This window comes from Sabethes cyaneus, chromosome 2 (assembly GCF_943734655.1).
Source record: "Sabethes cyaneus chromosome 2, idSabCyanKW18_F2, whole genome shotgun sequence".
NCBI classification, from domain to species: domain Eukaryota; kingdom Metazoa; phylum Arthropoda; class Insecta; order Diptera; family Culicidae; genus Sabethes; species Sabethes cyaneus.
The window spans coordinates 174,494,159-174,513,319 of NC_071354.1; the positions used below are offsets into that span (position 1 = coordinate 174,494,159).

At 40.2% G+C, this 19,161-nt stretch overlaps 1 protein-coding gene across 1 annotated transcript in view; it reads left to right on the forward strand.

The window, feature by feature from the left end:
• The window catches only part of LOC128738379 (serine/threonine-protein kinase NLK-like), a 152,160-nt gene that overhangs the window by 121,526 nt on the left and 11,473 nt on the right, over nucleotides 1-19,161 (forward strand). Inside the window, 6 exon segments of the mRNA XM_053833458.1 lie at nucleotides 4,733-4,788; nucleotides 15,453-15,645; nucleotides 15,706-15,915; nucleotides 15,980-16,168; nucleotides 16,233-16,434; nucleotides 16,528-16,621. Of these exon segments, the coding sequence (XP_053689433.1) occupies nucleotides 4,733-4,788; nucleotides 15,453-15,645; nucleotides 15,706-15,915; nucleotides 15,980-16,168; nucleotides 16,233-16,434; nucleotides 16,528-16,621 (944 nt within the window).

Sequence of the window (19,161 nt, forward strand, 5' to 3'; positions counted from 1 at the left end):
GGTTGGGAGGCGGGTGTGACTGTGTTTTATAGCTTCTGTCGACTACCGCGCATGTCCAGGTCGTCTTGCGCTCAATTTACTTTGTATACCTGACTTGGGACACTGCATAAAAGCCGCGGGATGAAAGATGATATTTGTTCAATGGTCCGAGATTGTTCCATGTGTGATTGTTTGTGATTGTTTCTTCACTATACTACATTTTACAACTCAAGTATTACAAAATGTCCAGGGCATCATCGTTATATTTAAAATATGACATTCCGGTCTTTGACAGAGAGATCTCAAAGTCAGTTCATGGAGTGCGCACCGGGCATAGGTGTGTCGGCTATGCTTGGGGCTCTACCCGTGTTTTAGGGAGTGACATTGCCTGTCTCGTCAGGTAGAACTGGTGGTTGAGGTTTCCCTGATATTTTTTTGATGACATCACAAAAGAGCCCTCTGCGCCGGGTTTTATACACTATTAAGCAACCAGCTGGATAACCCAATAAAACGGAAAATGAAAGAAAAATTCCGAAGAGAGAGAAAAACATTGATCATTCGACCGTACTACGTTGTTACAAATGAATATCTATGCAGTTGATTGTTGGTGTTTGGCGGCGGATTTCCATCATAAATACTGCGCACTAGTTGTTTGGTCTCGGAGGTTGAATGTTGACGGGTGTGACTCTATGGTTTATAGCTTCTGTCGACAACCGTGAACGCCGACGTCGTGTTGGGCTCAATTTACTTTGTAGTCCTATCTTAGGACAGTGCATATATGCCAGGGGGATGAAAGATTAACTATGTTCCATAGATCGTGCCATGATAGATTGATAACCACTGATCTGATCACTAATCTGAGATCTGTTGGAAAATTTATGATGGGTGCGCGATTGATGGAGACATATTTTTGCGATGTTCTTACAGTGCGTCTACGGCCAGGTTTGTCGAGTATTTTCCAATAATCGCTTTCTTTGAATCCCTTGATGGTACTAAAGATGAATCTTTCATTTATTACGAGTGGCTTTAGTTCCTTTAAAATATCACCCGGTCGAAAAATTTTCAAAAACAGACTTATCACAAGTTCCATTTTTGCGTCCATGATTACCTCGACTTTTAAACGAATGAAAATTCAAAACAAACTTGCAAGCTGTGTTAACATTTGAATACACTTTAAACGAAAAATATGCTGACACATCTGCGATTAATCCATTTTTAATTAAACACGTCCAAAAACACTGACAGTTATTGTTAGTACTTACCCAACATAATTCCAACGAAAAAGAAACAAACTAAAGATAAATTGAAAACTGCAATAAAAATAAAATTAAGCTGGAAGCAAAAAAAAAATAGATAATGCGCAACCAAAACCAAGCAAAAATAAAATACAAATGAAACGATAATGAAATTAAAATAAATTAATCTAAAAAATAGACATATTTTTTAGTGTAATAATACTTATTCAAAACATCACCTTTTTATTGTCTCACATCCAGCCATCTGCTGAATTGCCGGTCAAAAGTGTACAAGTTGCATTTTTCCCAGCATGATCAAACTTGGTTAACATATTCCAATCGGTTCGTAGTTAGTCATACACCGTTCAAATCTGTCAGCACACGTGCCGACATGGGGGTAATTACCTGGCAAACCTCTCGTTAGCCGGCCAACCAACCAGTCCGCCAGCCAGCCTGCCAGCCCAGGTGTCACCGGCACCGCACCGGTGTTGTATGTAGATCTACTCCTGCTGCCCCCAGCGAGCGGGTCTGATTCATATTTCAAAGGTGTGCAGATTTTCAGTTTCTGATAATTCTGATGTTATAGTGAGGCTCACCGAGAGTGCATTGGGCAATCGTGCTTTTTGCCCCGTGCTACTGGCTGGCGTGTTATAAACGGCCGAAACGCTGCCATTCCGGTGCAAATCCATAAATGTATTAAATATGGACAGACAATGCTGCATTGTTGGTGGAAGTGTTTTTTTTTGCTTTATTCTCCTGGTCTTTGGAAGCGGTACTCTGTTTGCATGATTTATGCTACCCATTCCAAACAATAAATCTAAGTGCGCAGCTAACCAACATGTACTATTACAATGGCTAGTGAAACGGCTAATGTTTTGATACTAAGGATAATGTAACATTTCTATGAATACTTTTCTCTCCGTTATTATTGTAAGAAAACCCCAAATATTAAAAGCTTCAGATTCTCCATCTAACTTAGACAACTTATTCAAATCTAAGTGAACGAACGAAAAAAAACAGAGCACAACGTCATACATAATAATATAAACAAAACAGATGCAGCGTGCGTTGCATATGCAGATTTGGTTATTCTTCAACAAAATGTTAGAAATCGTGGTTACTCTCGAAACGCTCGGTTAGGTAACCTAAATACTCGGAAGTCGAAACCATGTTAGACGGGATAACTTGTAGCGAGTGCCGTAACTGCGACATTGTATAGAAGTTTTCCAGTGTGATTTATTACAGAAACTTTGTACCGTTGTTCCGTGCGTCCGTAATGACGGAGTGGCAAAATAAGTGCACACGGCATACCGTCGTTGCGTATTTTCCAACATTCTGCCGGTGTTTAACATGGTTTTAACGTTGAATCCTTATGAATATTTTTCGATCTTTGTGAAGAACGTTGAAAGAATGTGACCAGTAGTAAATATATTTGTCGAGTTAACATTAATTTTTCTATCGTTTTGTAAGCCGTTTGGCTTTCAAAATTAGATTTTGAAACTCATTAATTTGGGAATCAATGGTTGAATGTGTTATTCTCTTTTATCTAGAACTTTTCACTATATGCAGACCCACAGTATAGAATTTGTGTGGAATCCAGCTTCGAAGTTTAAGAATTTCATAAGAATTAGCAAGCGTTCTATAAAAAGGCACACTTAGTATAATATTCCATTTTAATGAAGCTTCCAGCGATCTGTTCTGATTCCTTTTTTTCAGTTTAAATACGCCAAAGAAAATTCGACCCGACAGTAGTAAGACAAGCTTTATTAAAGTAAAATGAAAATGCTTTGAAACGGATTCGATAGAAGAAAATCCCTCCACTGTTTGTACAAATTTCAATTAACCTCGTCAGCAAAAGCATGAACTGACAATGAAATAAATTGAAAACCGTATTGCCTAGACACCAAGAACCATTATTGCGGTTCAATCTAGAGGAACAATCGTTCTTACAACGTGTTTGATGTTTTTTTTTACAATTTTGCTACACCCTAGAAAACACATCTAACAAATGTAGGTTCGTGCTGCGGCAACTAATTACGGAATGAATTTGAGGGGCTGCTTAACTCATAATCGCACTTTAGAGCGATGGTGAAAACACACATAAAAAAAGGTCACCATGACCATGAGCAGGCAGGCATGGCTAGCGAGCATACTGGTGTTAGTTTGGAGAAATGCTTCACAGTTTGAATAGAAGTGGTCATTAATTCGTGGCTAGTGGGCAACGAGATAAGACGCGGTAGATGGCACCAGCCATTAATCAGACTCTCGTTATCGCCATTGTAATCAGTGTGAAATCACGAGAGCATAATTTTCAGCGCTTCCCGCGTCGTACCAGGACAAGTGGAACACCAGACGGTTTCAAATTGTGAAGAATATTCGAGTACATATAGTTTCGAGCGGAAAAAAATTGTACGAACTTTGTTTTGACTCCACGTTTATTATGTGGTCAGTTTGTTTTTTTCATCACTTCATTTTTGCAACTTTTATTATTATGTAGAAAATATTCGTAAGGAAAATAGTGTATCCATCATATGTTATGTTTGGGTCACATCAATTCAACCACCTTGAGGTTTTCATATACCTCATAGAATGAAAATATATGTCGAAAGGCAATATACTGCAGAAAAGTGAGGACCAGAAAAAACCAGAAAAATAATGTCCGAACTTTTATTCCGGTCACGTTTTACATATTGGATTTGGTCAAATAATTTCTACGCACATAGAATACAAGCAAGCTAAGGATTGCGGTCTGCGTAGGATGGCGGTAATGACGTTAGGGACGAAGACCTTCTCAGTTAATCTGAACTGTAAGTGAAACGTAAAATAATGGAGCACTTTACAGAATACTTATTAACTTTGATCCTAGATTTTTTGTTTCAATCTTGCTGATATAAACAGAGTGCTAAAGTTTTAACAAAAATCTCAAAACAAACTGACCAAAACAAAATTAAAAGATTGTTGTTTGCATGATTTTCGAAGTTTTCAATTTAATTTTGGCCACCATCGTATTTCACTGATCATTTATACTCACCTCGATAAGGCAACATTGAAAATTATAACGAAAAATTTGATGGTCGCATCAGACGTAACATTCTGTTTTTTATCAAATTTAATAGTTAGATGTGTGTGTGTGTGCGTTTTTCCTTTGAATCATGTAAAACTATCTGCATTTACATAAACTAAACTGAGTGTAGCGTAGTAACCCGATGACATCGCGGTATACTGGAAAGTTGCCAAGCAGATATTGTCTCGTAGGATGGTTCATTCTCCTTTGTACAACACTCTATTAGTAGCATACACTGTCTCACACTAGGATTTATCGGATGATGCATGAATTATTTAAACGTGATATCGCAAAGTCACTCCAGCACAAGGTCAATTTCAGACAGCTCGGTTGATTCATCATTTACGGAGTTACCTCCGGACAGCTGTGTTTCCCAATGCATATAAATTACACAATCAGCTGTGTTGGTTTCGGTTTGCTAATATTTTCCCTTTTTTTTTGTTTCTGTTTTCAGGTTCTATCAGCACTCGACATCCTGCAGCCGCCCCACCTGGACTTTTTCCAAGAAATGTATCCTTTTTTACAAATGTCTAATAACATAACCTGTAAATAACCTAATTAATTATACTTCCTGGGTTCGAGATTCCATAATGATACTTAACACGTTGCTCCCTACATCACATTGAATTTAAAAGGTTCGATAACTTCCAATTAATTCACACAATGAAAAGACGAAAAACCGGAAATTAGTTTCGAATGCTTTGATGTATTAACAACAAATCAATATATTAGCACCTCTCTCGTTCGCTTATCGATGAACAGGCTCTTCATCCTTTGCCTTCGCGCACTCAAGATGAATGCGGATTTTCTGATCAAACCACTTCTAGCCGGAACGGAATTGATAAGTTTTATTTTGCTTGCACGTGAGTATGCATCCGTTTGTGACTGCGATGCGACTTTCAATACTGCAGTTAACCGGAACGTTAACGTAGAACCAGAAATCTACTTTTTGGTGCCAAATGGCTCAAAAAATAATCTCAAAATTTCGACACAGCGACGGTATGATAATTGATGACGGTTTCGCACTTCTGCATCGAGTAACCCATTTATCTAACTAAATTATACAACAAAAATCAGATGTGCGATAACTAAATGATGAAATCATTTGACACGACCAGAGAACTTCAACGTAATCACTGAGCTAAACCGATTTATATCAAGTGCCGAGACAATGAGCCGATTTTTCAACAAAAGCTAGTTCTGTTATTTCAAACGGTTTTGACGTTAGATTACGCTTTATTTTAATTAATTTTATTCAAGAAAGGGATGGACGCTCACTTTTCACTTCACTTTTTACTTTCAGGACATCATATTAGACAAGGTTCAATGCTTTAACTATCAAGCAAGGGTTTTTTATTGTCTTTTCCTTCCCAAGACCGCGACGACAGATCTTAGAAAGAAAAATGACAAAGTTTCCATCCTCGACATATCAGAGATTATTTGTTTCGATTAAAGTTAGACCAAGTTGATGTCCTGAAAGTAAACAATTTCATTAAAGAGCAAAAATACCCCTACTCTACAAGTGGCTATTAATCCTTTTAACATTGAACCTAGTTCAACTTGATGTCTTAAAAGTGAACAGTAATAGAAAAGTGTCCGACCATCACTTTCTTTTGTCCGGCTGATGTCTTTTATGAAAACAAGGTCGACGAAATATTAATGAATGTGACGTGACGCGGCGCAATCCGCTTATCGAATCCATGCCGAATTCAGGAGCCGTCTCCACATTTCTCGGTCTGGGCTGCCGCCCGTAAACCCGCTGCTTTAGCATCCGTCAACAGCGCTCATACAACGGGTACGGGGTCTGCCTCGAAGTCGTCGGCATCTGTCGGGTTCTCTGCTAAATATTGTTTTCGCTGATCTCTCATCCGGCATCCGTGCTACGTTGCCAGTCCATTGTAGCCTGCCGTGTTTTAATCGCTACACAATATCCGCATCTTTGTGTACTTGGTATATTTCATGATTCATGCGCCTGCGTCACACTCCTTCGTCTAATATGCCGCCAAGAGTTAATCGCAGGATCTTACGTCCATGTTTCGTGGCCGTATAGTACCACCGGGAGAATAAGAGTCTTATAAAACGCGAGTGTTGTATGGAGTTGTGGGCTACGGGATCTCAGCTGGCAACGTAATCCGTAGAAGACCCTGTTAGCATCCGCTATCCGCCTTTTTACTTCACGGTACACATCGTTGTCACATGTCACTAACGTACCAAGGTAAACAAATTCGTCGACCACTTCAAAAGTATCTCCATCTACCACCACCGCAGTTCCAACACCCAAAGGGCGCACTCTACCAGCCACAATAAACTTTGTTTTGGTAGAATTTAAGATAAGCCCTATCCTCGCAACTTCATCCTTAAGATGCGTGTACGCTTCTTTACAGCTCTATGGTTAACACCGATGATATCTATGTCATTCGCGAACCATAGGAGCATGTGAGATTTCGTGATGATGGTACCGTTTCTCTGCACACAAAAGCAAAGTCTTGGGCTTGAACGTCTTTCTAAGACTTTAGCTTTGATCCTTCTTTAACGACAGACTTCACAGCCGGTCATTGGAGTACAGGATAATTACGAGGCTAGTGCAACAATCCTACTGACTTTCTAGCAGCAAACTTCTCTGCACACCTGCCCTTCGAATAGCACCTTCCAATGCGATGCAAAGCACTCAAACACGATCCTTGGGGTGTTCCATCTAACAGTTGTCTGTCAGATGATGTTGAATCGCTTAGTTTAACAACTTGGCTGCGTTGGTCGAGAAACGATGGCTTCAAATCACAGGCTGTCGCCGAGAATCCGAATTCGTGGCTCAGTTTTTGTTGAAGGATTTGATGGTTGACGCGATTGAAGGCTAGCGAGAGGTCAACTAGCACCATGACAGCACATCGGTGATTATCAAGGTTGCTGTAGATGTTATGTGTTATTTGCAAGCTTCATTTTGCTCATCTTATACATACAGAGGCAGAACAATCTGCTTCTCACAACGATCAAGTGCTTTCATTTTCTGTTCAACCGTTTCCTCTCCCTCCGAACGATGCCTGAATACTTTTTTTTTATTATAGTTACTTTAACCAGCTTGGGTCATTCGTGACTTCTACGAGGTTGGGATTTGAACCCAGGTCCTCGGCGTGAGAGGCGTGATTGCTAACCACTAGGCCTGCCTGAATACTGTTTTCTCTTACGACCACTCATCTTGCGCAGAAAGAGCACCACGACAAGCAGAGCTAATATTTTCTTCGCACACTGGAGACTCGAGACTTACGAGATTTACTTCGTGTCCCAAAGAAAATATGCGATAGGCAATTATATGGACTGGAACAACTTGCTCCGTGACCTTGAGAGCATGCATTCGGTAGCGTTCCGGCAGAAAAAGAAAGATGAAACCAAACTGATGCTCACTCGCTGGCAGAGCAAAGAAGCAAAGCACTGCAAAAGCAAAACAAAACTCGTCGCATCGGAGAAGGTAACATCCGACTGAGAGAGAGCAGATCGATTCATCTTCTGCGCTTTGCCAATAAAATGCCGAGAATTGAGATTTTTTGCAGAGCACGGCAGAAGCCTGGTTATTTCTGCAAGTGCGGTTGTAGTGCTATATATGCTTCTCACACTCGCTCGCGTACGGGTCGGCATCGTTTGCTTCTAGCTCGACTTGCAACATTGCCGTAAGTTGTGCGTCCAATGACAATATTATGCTTTAAGCGAGATCCTTAAGCCAGTTAGCATTCGTCAACAACTTACCAGTTTCAAGTCAGTCACTTTAAGTTGGCTGGTTCTACAAGTCACAAGGCCTACAAGGCGTCCCAGTTGGCTTCGAGGTATGACGCTGGCCTAATAAGCCAGTCGTCGTATGTTCGAATCTCTACTGGAAGAGGCTGTTAGAGTCAATAGGATCGTAGCAACTGGCCCTGTAATTGTCCTGCACTCTAACAGCTGGCTGCGAAGTCTGTCGTATAAAAACAGAAGGTCAAGTTTCGATGACGCAATGTAGCACCTAGGCTTTGCTTTGCTTTGCTACAAGTCACATAAAAATGTTCAAAATACGATATCGATGCCAATACAAGTAATCTGGAAAGAGTCTTATATGTGTCTGGTTTTCAAAAGCGGTGACCGACAAAATATTAAGAATTATCTAGCATAACTAGCCGGATTACCCACGAATGGCCGCAATAACAAGTGGCATAATATATCTAACGGCCGAATCACAAATGACCGAATCATAAAAGGCTGAAACACGAATGACCGAACGTCATATTCGACCGAAAATAATCACGGCCTTCAGCCTGCACAAATGTTGGGTAAATGCTGTCCTTACTCGCTGCCGCTCGTTCGGACTTAACTAAGGGATAATCCCTACTAGTCAGTAAACCTAGGAAAATGCATGCACCTAAATAGTAGTGGCTTCTGCGGGGGTTGCCCCCCTCCCCCCCCCTCCCCGCAGTGGCTGGCGTTTCCGACGGGGGGTCACCGGCGCATCTCGCGGTCTGCGGCCGTCTCGCCCCTAATCATCTAGGAAACATTTGCTACTAACACGATCAATAGGCCTCGCACCCTATAATAAACGTAAATAATTCGCGCTTAGGCGAACAAAGAATCTGCAATCATCTATACTCTAGCCACCAAAATAAAAAATAAGACGCAGAGTATGTCTTGTTTTTCTGAAACTAAGATACAGAATTTTACGAAAACCTTTTCTCCTGCACCTATCAATGACGCGGATCATCACAGAGCTGCGACTGGAACAAAAGGCAATAGAGGGGAAAATTTTAAAGGATTTTCAGGGGGATGTTTCAAATTCGCGGAGAGAAATAGATGAAAAAATTTATTCAAAATGTGTAAGGTCTAAAACATGAGCAATAAAAATGTTCTAGATTTGGGCATTTTGGGAAATTTCGTGATTCGGTCTTTCGTGATTCGGCCATTCGTGATTCGGCCTTTCGCGATTCGGCCTTCTGTAACTGTTGTTGGAATTCGGCCATTTGGATTTCGGCCATTCGGTACCAGCTCTAACTAGCCTCTCAGCGTCGTGCAAACTATTCAAAATAATAGTAAGTTCTGTGATTCTTTCACATAGCTATTATCTGTTGATCAAACACGGATTTATGCCAGGACGCTCCGTCTCCACTAATCTTCTAGATTTTACGTCGACTTGCATCGCTACATTGAGCAGAAGGCTCAAATCGATGTAATTTGAAGGCAGTGTATGACCGTATAGACCACCGAAATGAGAAAACATTCCCGACTTGGCGCTTCACAACATTTTTTTGAGTGGTTGAGCTGTTACTTATGCGGTCGAACATTACACGTACAGCTCCATTCCTGCCTTTCCTCACCATTCACAAACAAATCGGGCGTACCACAAGGCAGCAATGTGGGCCCTTTGCAATTTTCGCTATAATGTAATTAACTCCGATTATAGCTTAGTTCGATTAACACATACCTTTAAGCTTTACTTAATTTCTGCTCTTTCCTTTGTCACCATCACCTTCTTCTACCGTCCCCTCCATCGACTGAAAAACTACCATTAAAAAATTAGTTTTTGGATAGTTTTAGGTGCTACCAACTCATAAGCGTGTAGGGCGCTATATCTCTGCATATTAGCGTTGGTAAGAGGACATGCTTATCAACTAAGGAACTATATTGGCTCGTGTCATTATCCCTGATTCTTATTTTCAGGTATAATAAGTTCAAGTTGTCACGTAGTTTTCGAGCCGTAAATCTAGCATGTGCATTTGTTAAAAAGGTATTTTGTATAACTTAATTTTCGTAATTACTGGCTTTACAAGAAAATTTTCGAATATTCAGGTTAGTCTCATATAACTGGTGCTCACATACTTACATTGTTCATCTAGCTCCCCCGATTTACTAACAACAATTCCTTTCCCGACATACTTGTGAAGATGCAGAGGATTCCCTGGTCTTTAGTAGCAACACGTATTGGACTAACATTCCTTCCCATCCCACCAGAACCCGCATTCGGGCGTGGCCGGCGTCGGTATTGATCAGCATGCAGGGAGCTGATAAGGTTGCATAATGAGGAATAGCGTGCCGTCCCAAGTATGCTTTTTCCAGCCATCATTTTGCAATTTTCATCTGTCCTGGTCAATAACGGAGTAGCAGCATACAGGCTATGCTTATGCTATTAGGTGCTACCAAGTTATACTCAGTTATACGAAATTGTTGCCTCGCGTCTTCTGTGATTGTTCGACCATATTGAAAATTACCAACATTTTTCAATTATATTTTGTGTTAACGCACAAAAATGTGCTTAATCTATCGTTTAGACAGATGTAGCCAATATTTGGATTTCACTCTAAAAATATTTTACGATATTCTTAAAGGTATAAATTACAATTTTATGCAAAAAAAGCGATTTTGTAAAAATTTTCAATGTTTTTTTTTATTTAATGGTAAATGTAGTTGCGATAATACTTGAAGCAGTCTCGCTCTGTCTATCTCAAAAACCATTTTTATCCAAAATTCAAAAAATCATATGAGAAAAGAAATTTTCATGATATTCGTCACGTCAATTGACTAATCTATTCTTATCGACAGCAATATGTTTATCAATATGATCACAGTTTTTAGAGAAATTTATATAAAACTTTATGTGAAATAACAACCGTTTCAAAAACTTCTAGCCGAGCATAAAAAACTGATTATTTTTCAAGACCCCATAAGATTCATACGTTATAATGTCTAGTTTTCTCTTCAGGACAATTACATTATTCCGGCAGCGTAAAGGCAATTTGTTCAACCTAAAAGCTCATTATTGAAACTTTTACGGAGGAACGAGGAGGAATTTTCTACAGATTCACCGACTAAACGCCGTTATGTCGAAATAGTTAACTCGTGCAAGTTACCTCTCAAGTGGCAACAAGCGTCGTATCCACCGGCGTATCAGCTGTGTGCTTCTTCGTAACCAGTGAGTCAGTGTTTCGAACAAGCAAATTGCGTCCTCTGTCTTCTTTCACATCATAAAGCTTCCACTTGGCTGCGTATTTTTGCCGGAGGCTACGCAGCGGTATGTATCCTAGCTTGGCATGGGAAAATACTTCTGCAAACAAGCGAAGGTGAGGAAAGCAACAGGAATTTCTTTAAAACAGTACATAGTATACAACCGGTAGTAGTGGTAGGACTCTCCGGCGCGCGTAACAAAGTTGTGCCATCTGGAGAGCACTGGTGACGGTGCTAGCGTATGGTGCTGGTGCCTCGTAGATACAGCTTCTTTGCAGCTTTGGTGCACCTGAACTGTACGGTTATCGTCTTGAATGTAGTCGCTTCACCCTACTTCAGAGGGTGTCCTTCTACTTTCTACCCTACATACGATGTGCTAAGTTTTCCACTTACTACTCCATTACTTGTCAATTTTATAGCAACTGCGCTGCCTACTGCATTCAGCGATGTCACGAACTGATGCGGTGTACTCATATACTTACGTACCATGAGAAGGATTTGATTTGTTTGTAAGAAAATCCGTTCCGGAAAATCGAATGTATCCACAATTTCTGGTTGTCAACAGAATGGTCGGAATTGAATAGCTTGTTTACTCTCGCAATCTGCAACGTTTTAACCTTTATTACGCGCATTTAACAATTGTGTGACACTCTTGGGTCAGATTCAATCACAGGCAAATGATTGACACTAGTCGTTTATTCCGATATTTTCATTTTAGCGGAATATAAATTCTCTGTGCGGTTAAATGCAAAGCCATCAATTCAAAATCGCGCGGTGTTATCGTGCGACGAATATGCAAAACAGGGAACATAGCGTCGGTTTATATGTTCAATACGTTGGGACAGTTCCACCCCCGGGTACCCAATATATCTCTAGTGGTTAACCTAGAACATAATTGGGTGCACATTTAATATTCACATAATGTGTAACAACATCTGGTGACTTGAAGGGTATTACGATCAAAATTTGGTCAAACAAGAATGCATGTAAATTGATAAAATTTCTTTTGAAAGTACAATTCATATAAAATGCATAAAAATTATTCAGTTAAACTTTCATTTAATTTAGAATTCAGTTCAACTTCTGCCTTCAAATTCTGTACAATCATCTTGTCCACATTGCTCACCACAAAACGCAAGTTGGCCTTAAATTGCTTTTCAGTTTCAACTGTTTTTTCCGTTTGACAATAGCTTTTGAAATATTTTTTGAAACGATGGTAGCTACCAATATCCCCCCCCCCCCCTCCTCACCTTTCCGCTCTTCCCCCTCCTTCACCAAAAATTTTTATTTCTTTCCTCTACCGTCCCTTCATCAATTGTAGAACCATCGTTTCAAAAAATATTAAAATATATGTATGACCGCATTTCAAGGTAAAGACTAAAAACATAAGATTAGTCTAATAGCTTTTGATCCGTAACGGCAGATTCCGAATCCGGCCAAAATAGCACGGAAAAGTCGTGTCGCTTCAGGGAAGACAGTAGACAATTTTCCAGACACGTTCACGTAAATGCACGTTGACGGTCCCGATTATAATGAAATTATCGCTGTTCGAGTCACAGGTACAGATATATAGCCTATAGCTATAGGCTATCCAGCTTTCCACGAGCGATAATGGCGGATATTGAGCACAAGTGAGCACAATCTTTTGACATTTCTTGGAGGAGCGTCGAGTTCGCCCTGACGGAGTTACTATGGATACATTCATGATTGTTTGTTGTTCGACTGTAAAAATGTAAACATTGTTTAATTTTGCAGATCAGCTAAAGAGGAACATAATTGAACGGACAAGTTTTATGGATTGTGGCTTTGCAGTTTTCGCGAATTTCAGGGAGAATGGCCAAATACGCAACGGAAAGTTTCTTATCAAGACGAGACGCTGTTCGAGAGCAAACTTGGCAAAAACGGGTCGACTAATATGAAGTTAATGTCTCTGAGTTCACTCGGATGTTTAATTCGGACGATTGTAAAAAGTATCCTGAGCCGGTGCTTTCAGGAAATTATGGCCGCAAACCACTACGAAAGTTTGAATCCGTTCATTTATGTTCCATTTCAGCTGATCTGTAAAATGAAACAATGTTTACATTTTTACACTCGAACAACAAACAATCATGGATGTTTCCATAGTAACTTCGTCAGGGCGAACTCGACGCTCCTCCAATGAATGTCAAAAGATTGTGCCCACTTGTGCTCAATTACCGCCATTATCGCTCATGGAAAGCTGGATAGCCATCCAAACCAGGGTATTTCTTAGCTAACTTTGACAGTTTCATATGCTATCCAGCTTTCCATGAGCGATAATGGCGGTAATTGAGCACAAGTGGGCACAATCTTTTGACATTCATTGGAGGAGCGTCGAGTTCGCCCTGACGAAGTTACTATGGAAACATCCATGATTGTTTGTTGTTCGAGTGTAAAAATGTAAACATTGTTTCATTTTACAGATCAGCTGAAATGGAACATAAATGAACGGATTCAAACTTTCGTAGTGGTTTGCGGCCATAATTTCCTGAAAGCACCGGCTCAGGATACTTTTTACAATCGTCCGAATTAAACATCCGAGTGAACTCAGAGACATTAACTTCATATTAGTCGACCCGTTTTTGCCAAGTTTGCTCTCGAACAGCGTCTCGTCTTGATAAGAAACTTTCCGTTGCGTATTTGGCCATTCTCCCTGAAATTCGCGAAAACTGCAAAGCCACAATCCATAAAACTTGTCCGTTCAATTATGTTCCTCTTTAGCTGATCTGCAAAATTAAACAATGTTTACATTTTTACAGTCGAACAACAAACAATCATGAATGTATCCATAGTAACTCCGTCAGGGCGAACTCGACGCTCCTCCAAGAAATGTCAAAAGATTGTGCTCACTTGTGCTCAATATCCGCCATTATCGCTCGTGGAAAGCTGGATACGTTTTGATTTATTTGCAGTCGCGAATGTACCCACCTGTCCTTGATACTTATTTACCGACAAAATGCTTGACGTGGAAGAAAATGCTCAAAAACTAGGACAAAAAATTACAAACAGCATTAAATAAGATTGTCTGTTGTCAAATTGTGTCAATTTCAAACCCCCATCCTATAATTGATGTGAAACTAAACATATTTCCCGAAGTTTACTTTCTTTCATGTTGGAAAAACGTTGCCTTCATCGCTCACCGAAACGACTGTAGACATTCCGGATGGAAGTAAATATTGTTCAACCTACCATTACTACTCCTACCTTGCAAGAAAATCGACATTCTCATACATCATCTTCCCGCAGACGAACGAAACACTCAGAAACACACCAGCCAAAGGGGTACTTATTTTCTTTGCTTCTGTCCGGGCGGGCGGGCGGTCAGGCTGCCCATTTGGCACCCGCAATAAGCGCGCTGTCAAACGGGGTGGCGGAGTTACGAGCAACCGTAAAATATCGAATAACATAGTCCTGCTAGCTAGCATCCACTTGCTGTCGATTCTCCATAATGCATTGGCTTCCAAAAGTAGTAACCGGGAAACGTTTTCCCATTCATTACCCCCACAACATATGTCTCATTTTGGTCTGCTGTTTTTGAAACTTAATGCGAAAAGGCACAAAACAGCAGCACTTCTTTATTGATGCTGAAATGCTTGGTGTTGGTGGGCTGAACGTTGTTGCCTGTTTCTGCAAGCACACCGGAAATGAGAAGTAACAAAGTGCTTTCTTTGATAAGTCCTCTAATGTGAATGTGAGTCTACCCCGGGATCCGTGGTGGGAGAAAAAGAAATCATTAATCGTGTTTGACTTTTCTTCCACATTCCGTCATGCAAAAGACTAACTGGCGCTTTAGATATGCTATACGGTAGAATTACATCGATTGCTGCAAGGACAACCTCGACTGGGCGGTGGCCTGACTGCCAGACAATGCAGTATAGTGATTGGGGATGGGAATGAGGATAAATGAGCGATTTATGCTCGGTCTCGTAGACAGTGACCAGACAACGGCCAAGTCGCTTGTTTTGTTGGATGGTTAGGTCACACATGTATCATGTTACAGTAGCGAACAAAGACATTCGCGATTATATTACTCCCTACCATAGGAGGTGGTACGATAGACTATTAAAGTCTTTGTGATAAGCTAAATTGCTTTGCTCCGATAGTGGATTAAAAAGTTAGCAGACAATTGGATGGGAGATTAAATTAAACTAGCAAAACTTTCTGAATGTTTTCCTTGACTCGAATTATTTTAAATCATATAGCTACGTTATCACGGAATTGCTTCAGTCGGATCTGCACAAAATTATCGTTTCACCTCAGCACCTCTCGGCGGACCATATCAAAGTGTTCCTGTATCAAATATTACGAGGTCTCAAATATCTCCATTCGGCACGCATTCTACATCGGGATATCAAACCTGGAAACTTACTTGTCAATAGCAATTGCGTGCTAAAGGTAAATCAATCGTTAAGTTGCATTTGATTTAGTTAAGACTAAAATTTTCGCATTTTGCAGATTTGCGATTTTGGACTGGCTCGTGTAGAAGAGCCCGATCAGTCGAAACACATGACCCAGGAAGTAGTAACACAGTATTATCGTGCACCGGAAATCCTCATGGGTGCACGACACTATTCGGCAGCCGTTGATGTCTGGTCGGTTGGTTGCATATTTGGTGAATTGTTAGGCAGACGAATTCTTTTCCAGGCGCAAAGTCCTGTGCAACAGGTGAGGTTTCCCCATGAGTTCAATGGTTGAAAACAAAAATTGATCACTTCGTTTATATTCACAGCTGGAACTGATCACAGAATTACTGGGTACTCCCTCGTTAGAAGATATGCGACACGCCTGTGACGGTGCCAGAACTCACATGCTTCGACGGGCCCCGAAACCCCCATCCCACTCCGCACTGTACACTCTCAGCACGCATGCCACCCATGAAGCAGTACATTTGCTTTGCCAAATGTTGGTCTTTGATCCTGTAAGTATTACCTGTGGCAATTTTGGAACAAAAGCATCATCATACATGACCGCTTATATTGCAGGACAAAAGAATATCAGTTATCGATGCCTTGGCACATCCTTACGTTGACGAAGGTCGGCTTCGTTACCATTCCTGCATGTGCAAGTGCTGTTACACTCCATCGGCCGGTATGCGCCAGTATGCTGCCGAATTTGAGCCCTCTGCTGCTCAGCCATTCGATGATCTCTGGGAACGAAAGTTAACCTCGGTACAACAAGTAAAAGGTATAATAATGAAAAAAATTGTTCGTTCACTATTTCGTTCATTAACGTGAATATTTTCTTTATTTACTTCTCTACTGATACTCGCGTGAACAGAGGAAATGCACAAATTCATAGCGGAACAACTGCAAACAGGTCGCGTGCCGCTATGTATAAATCCTCAAAGTGCCGCCTTTAAAAGTTTTGCCAGGTGAGACCGAAATATGTAGTTTCATTTTTCTAGTTTTTTTTTTCTTAAGCACAGATATTAGTTTTGTTTCATTTGCATTTTTTTGGTTACTTATAAGAACTATTAGAGCATAAGTAGAATTCAAGGCAAATGAATGGAATCAGTGTAACAGGGTAGGACTGTCTGTTTTATAGAAAAACAAATTTTCCCTACATTCAGTTTCAAAATTTTGTTTATTTTACGATAGGTTTTTAGTTTAAAAGTTCAAGCGGTTACTGAAATCTGAACTGATCAATGCTAGGGAGCTATTCAATTTGTACTTTACTTTTTTTGTTTGTTTGAGAACTAAGTTATTGATTTTATTCCATTACAACTATAAGTCACTTAAATGTTTCGATATATTAGTATCGTCAACAACAGCAATAACAATCATCAGCCATCACCATCATCCAATTACCATCAACAGTAGCGTGTAAATGCAAAAAAATGACACATTCACAAAGATACTAGGAGACAATGAGATAGCACAATACTGCCAGCTACAGCGAAAATACCAGAAAGAAAAAAGAACAAAATCCTCCCGCTAGGCTCTTCTAGGTCTATCCACTACTACGACTACTACTAGCCACTAGCACTAAGAACCACTGTCGCCTAAGAGCGAGATTTTGAACGAACGCGCTGCGGACCGGTTGCCCTAGGTGTGTCCGATTTTTGTTATTTTCCTTTTAGCATCTCACACAAAGTACCCCTTTTCACCCCCTCTGGATTTACCTCACATATATAGTGTTTAATTTGTAAATTACCTCATTTTTTCTTATAGCTCAGTTTACTTCTAATTCATGTGTATTATTATCATCGTTTTTAACTTTTTTTGTAAAGCACCCTATAAGTGATGTTGCTTTTGCATACTTTTGCATAGATATATATTTACAAAAGGCATTTTAATAATTACCCCTTTCCGAAAGCTTTTCTAATTACTTACCAGTGCGCTAAAAATGTTGCTTACCCGCATATAAATATATCACTCATTTATACTTTCAGTTCAAGTTACAGTAACCAGGTCAGCGTAAGGTTTTTAGTAATAATTTGGGACAGCTGACATTCTCGCATATAACCGCCGCATACACTAATTACGCTCAATTGATAACTGATTAATTAATACTATTGCAGTTTGACTATTCTTCGGAAACCAAGACGCAAACGACAACCACTATACCTGATTCATCAAGTGGGTAGAAAGTGGTATCTAATTGAATTCTAGTACTGTAACGAACAGAGGATACACGAGTTAAACGAAATTTCTTCGAAAAATGGTAACCGTATGAGCGAACATTTTGCTGCAAACCTGTGCTGTAAACCAATTCCATGTGTTGTGTCCTTCGGTTTGCTGAAAACTATAGTGTCCATTGTGAACGCCAACTTAACTTGTATCAGTTGAATGAATTCTACAAATTTTCTGGTGGCAGATATTTTTAGAACTAAGTTAAATTTGGAGGTGGAATCAAGAGCGAAAAAAATTAATTTCACGAAGTTGACAAATGTGTAAATGTTCTTGGAGGAAAAGGTCTCACTAATAATTGATCACTGCTAGTCAAAATAGAGAAAGTTAAATTAAGTTATATATTATGAAATAACTGAACCAGCCTTCGTTATTTCGAAAAAAATCTTTCAGTTAACTCAGCTGTTGATACCGCTCATCACCCGGCGCACACCTTCGTTAGTCACAGTCTTGACCAGCCGTTTCCTCGAATTCGTCATCTGACCAATGTCGCTGGTTTTTGCTCCCTTCATCTTCAGCTTCCACTGTATTATCGTGTGTGCTTCTCTACTGGACGGACCGGAGGACAATTTGGTGGACTCTGTTGTTTTATGATAAACTGGATTCCATTGTCGCTGTACCTTTTAAGTACGTCCTTGTTGTAATGGCAGCTGGCTAAATCTTGCCAAAACATAACTGAGTACCATGATGGGACTTAATGAACGGTGAAATTCATTTGTTGAGGCACTTACTTTTACTTTGTACTTCCGCGATCATAATCTTGTCCGTCACAAAAATGCTAAGTTTGTCGCCACAGACACAGATTTCTTTCCATGTCATGATTTTTTCGTGTACTTATCCGCGAAAAACAAACTTGAATCTGCTATGGAGCTTACCGCGAGCAGGAACCTGTAGTAATTTGACCCCGGGTTTTGGCATAAGTTTCATCGTCACTGCAAGATACATCCATCGCATTTTATCAGCACCTGGTCGAACATTTCACGAGATCGGCTTTTCGCCGTTATACAGCCGTCAGCATTCCAGTTTTCCGTCAAATCATAACCGGTGTTGGGATTAGCGTTCATTTTCCGTATGACCTTCAAGCGCAGTTGACGATCAAGTGTTTTGCTTCGGACCTTCGGTTCGCACTTTGCGGGCAATTGTGAGAGTTTCCTCGTGCTTTTCAATCACTTGCGCCACAATACTTTTAGGCTAATCTAGTATTTTTGCCAACTCTCGAGTTGACTTTCCGCGAATGGGAATCTTCACCTACGTGCACACTTTTGGTGCCTGAATCATGCCT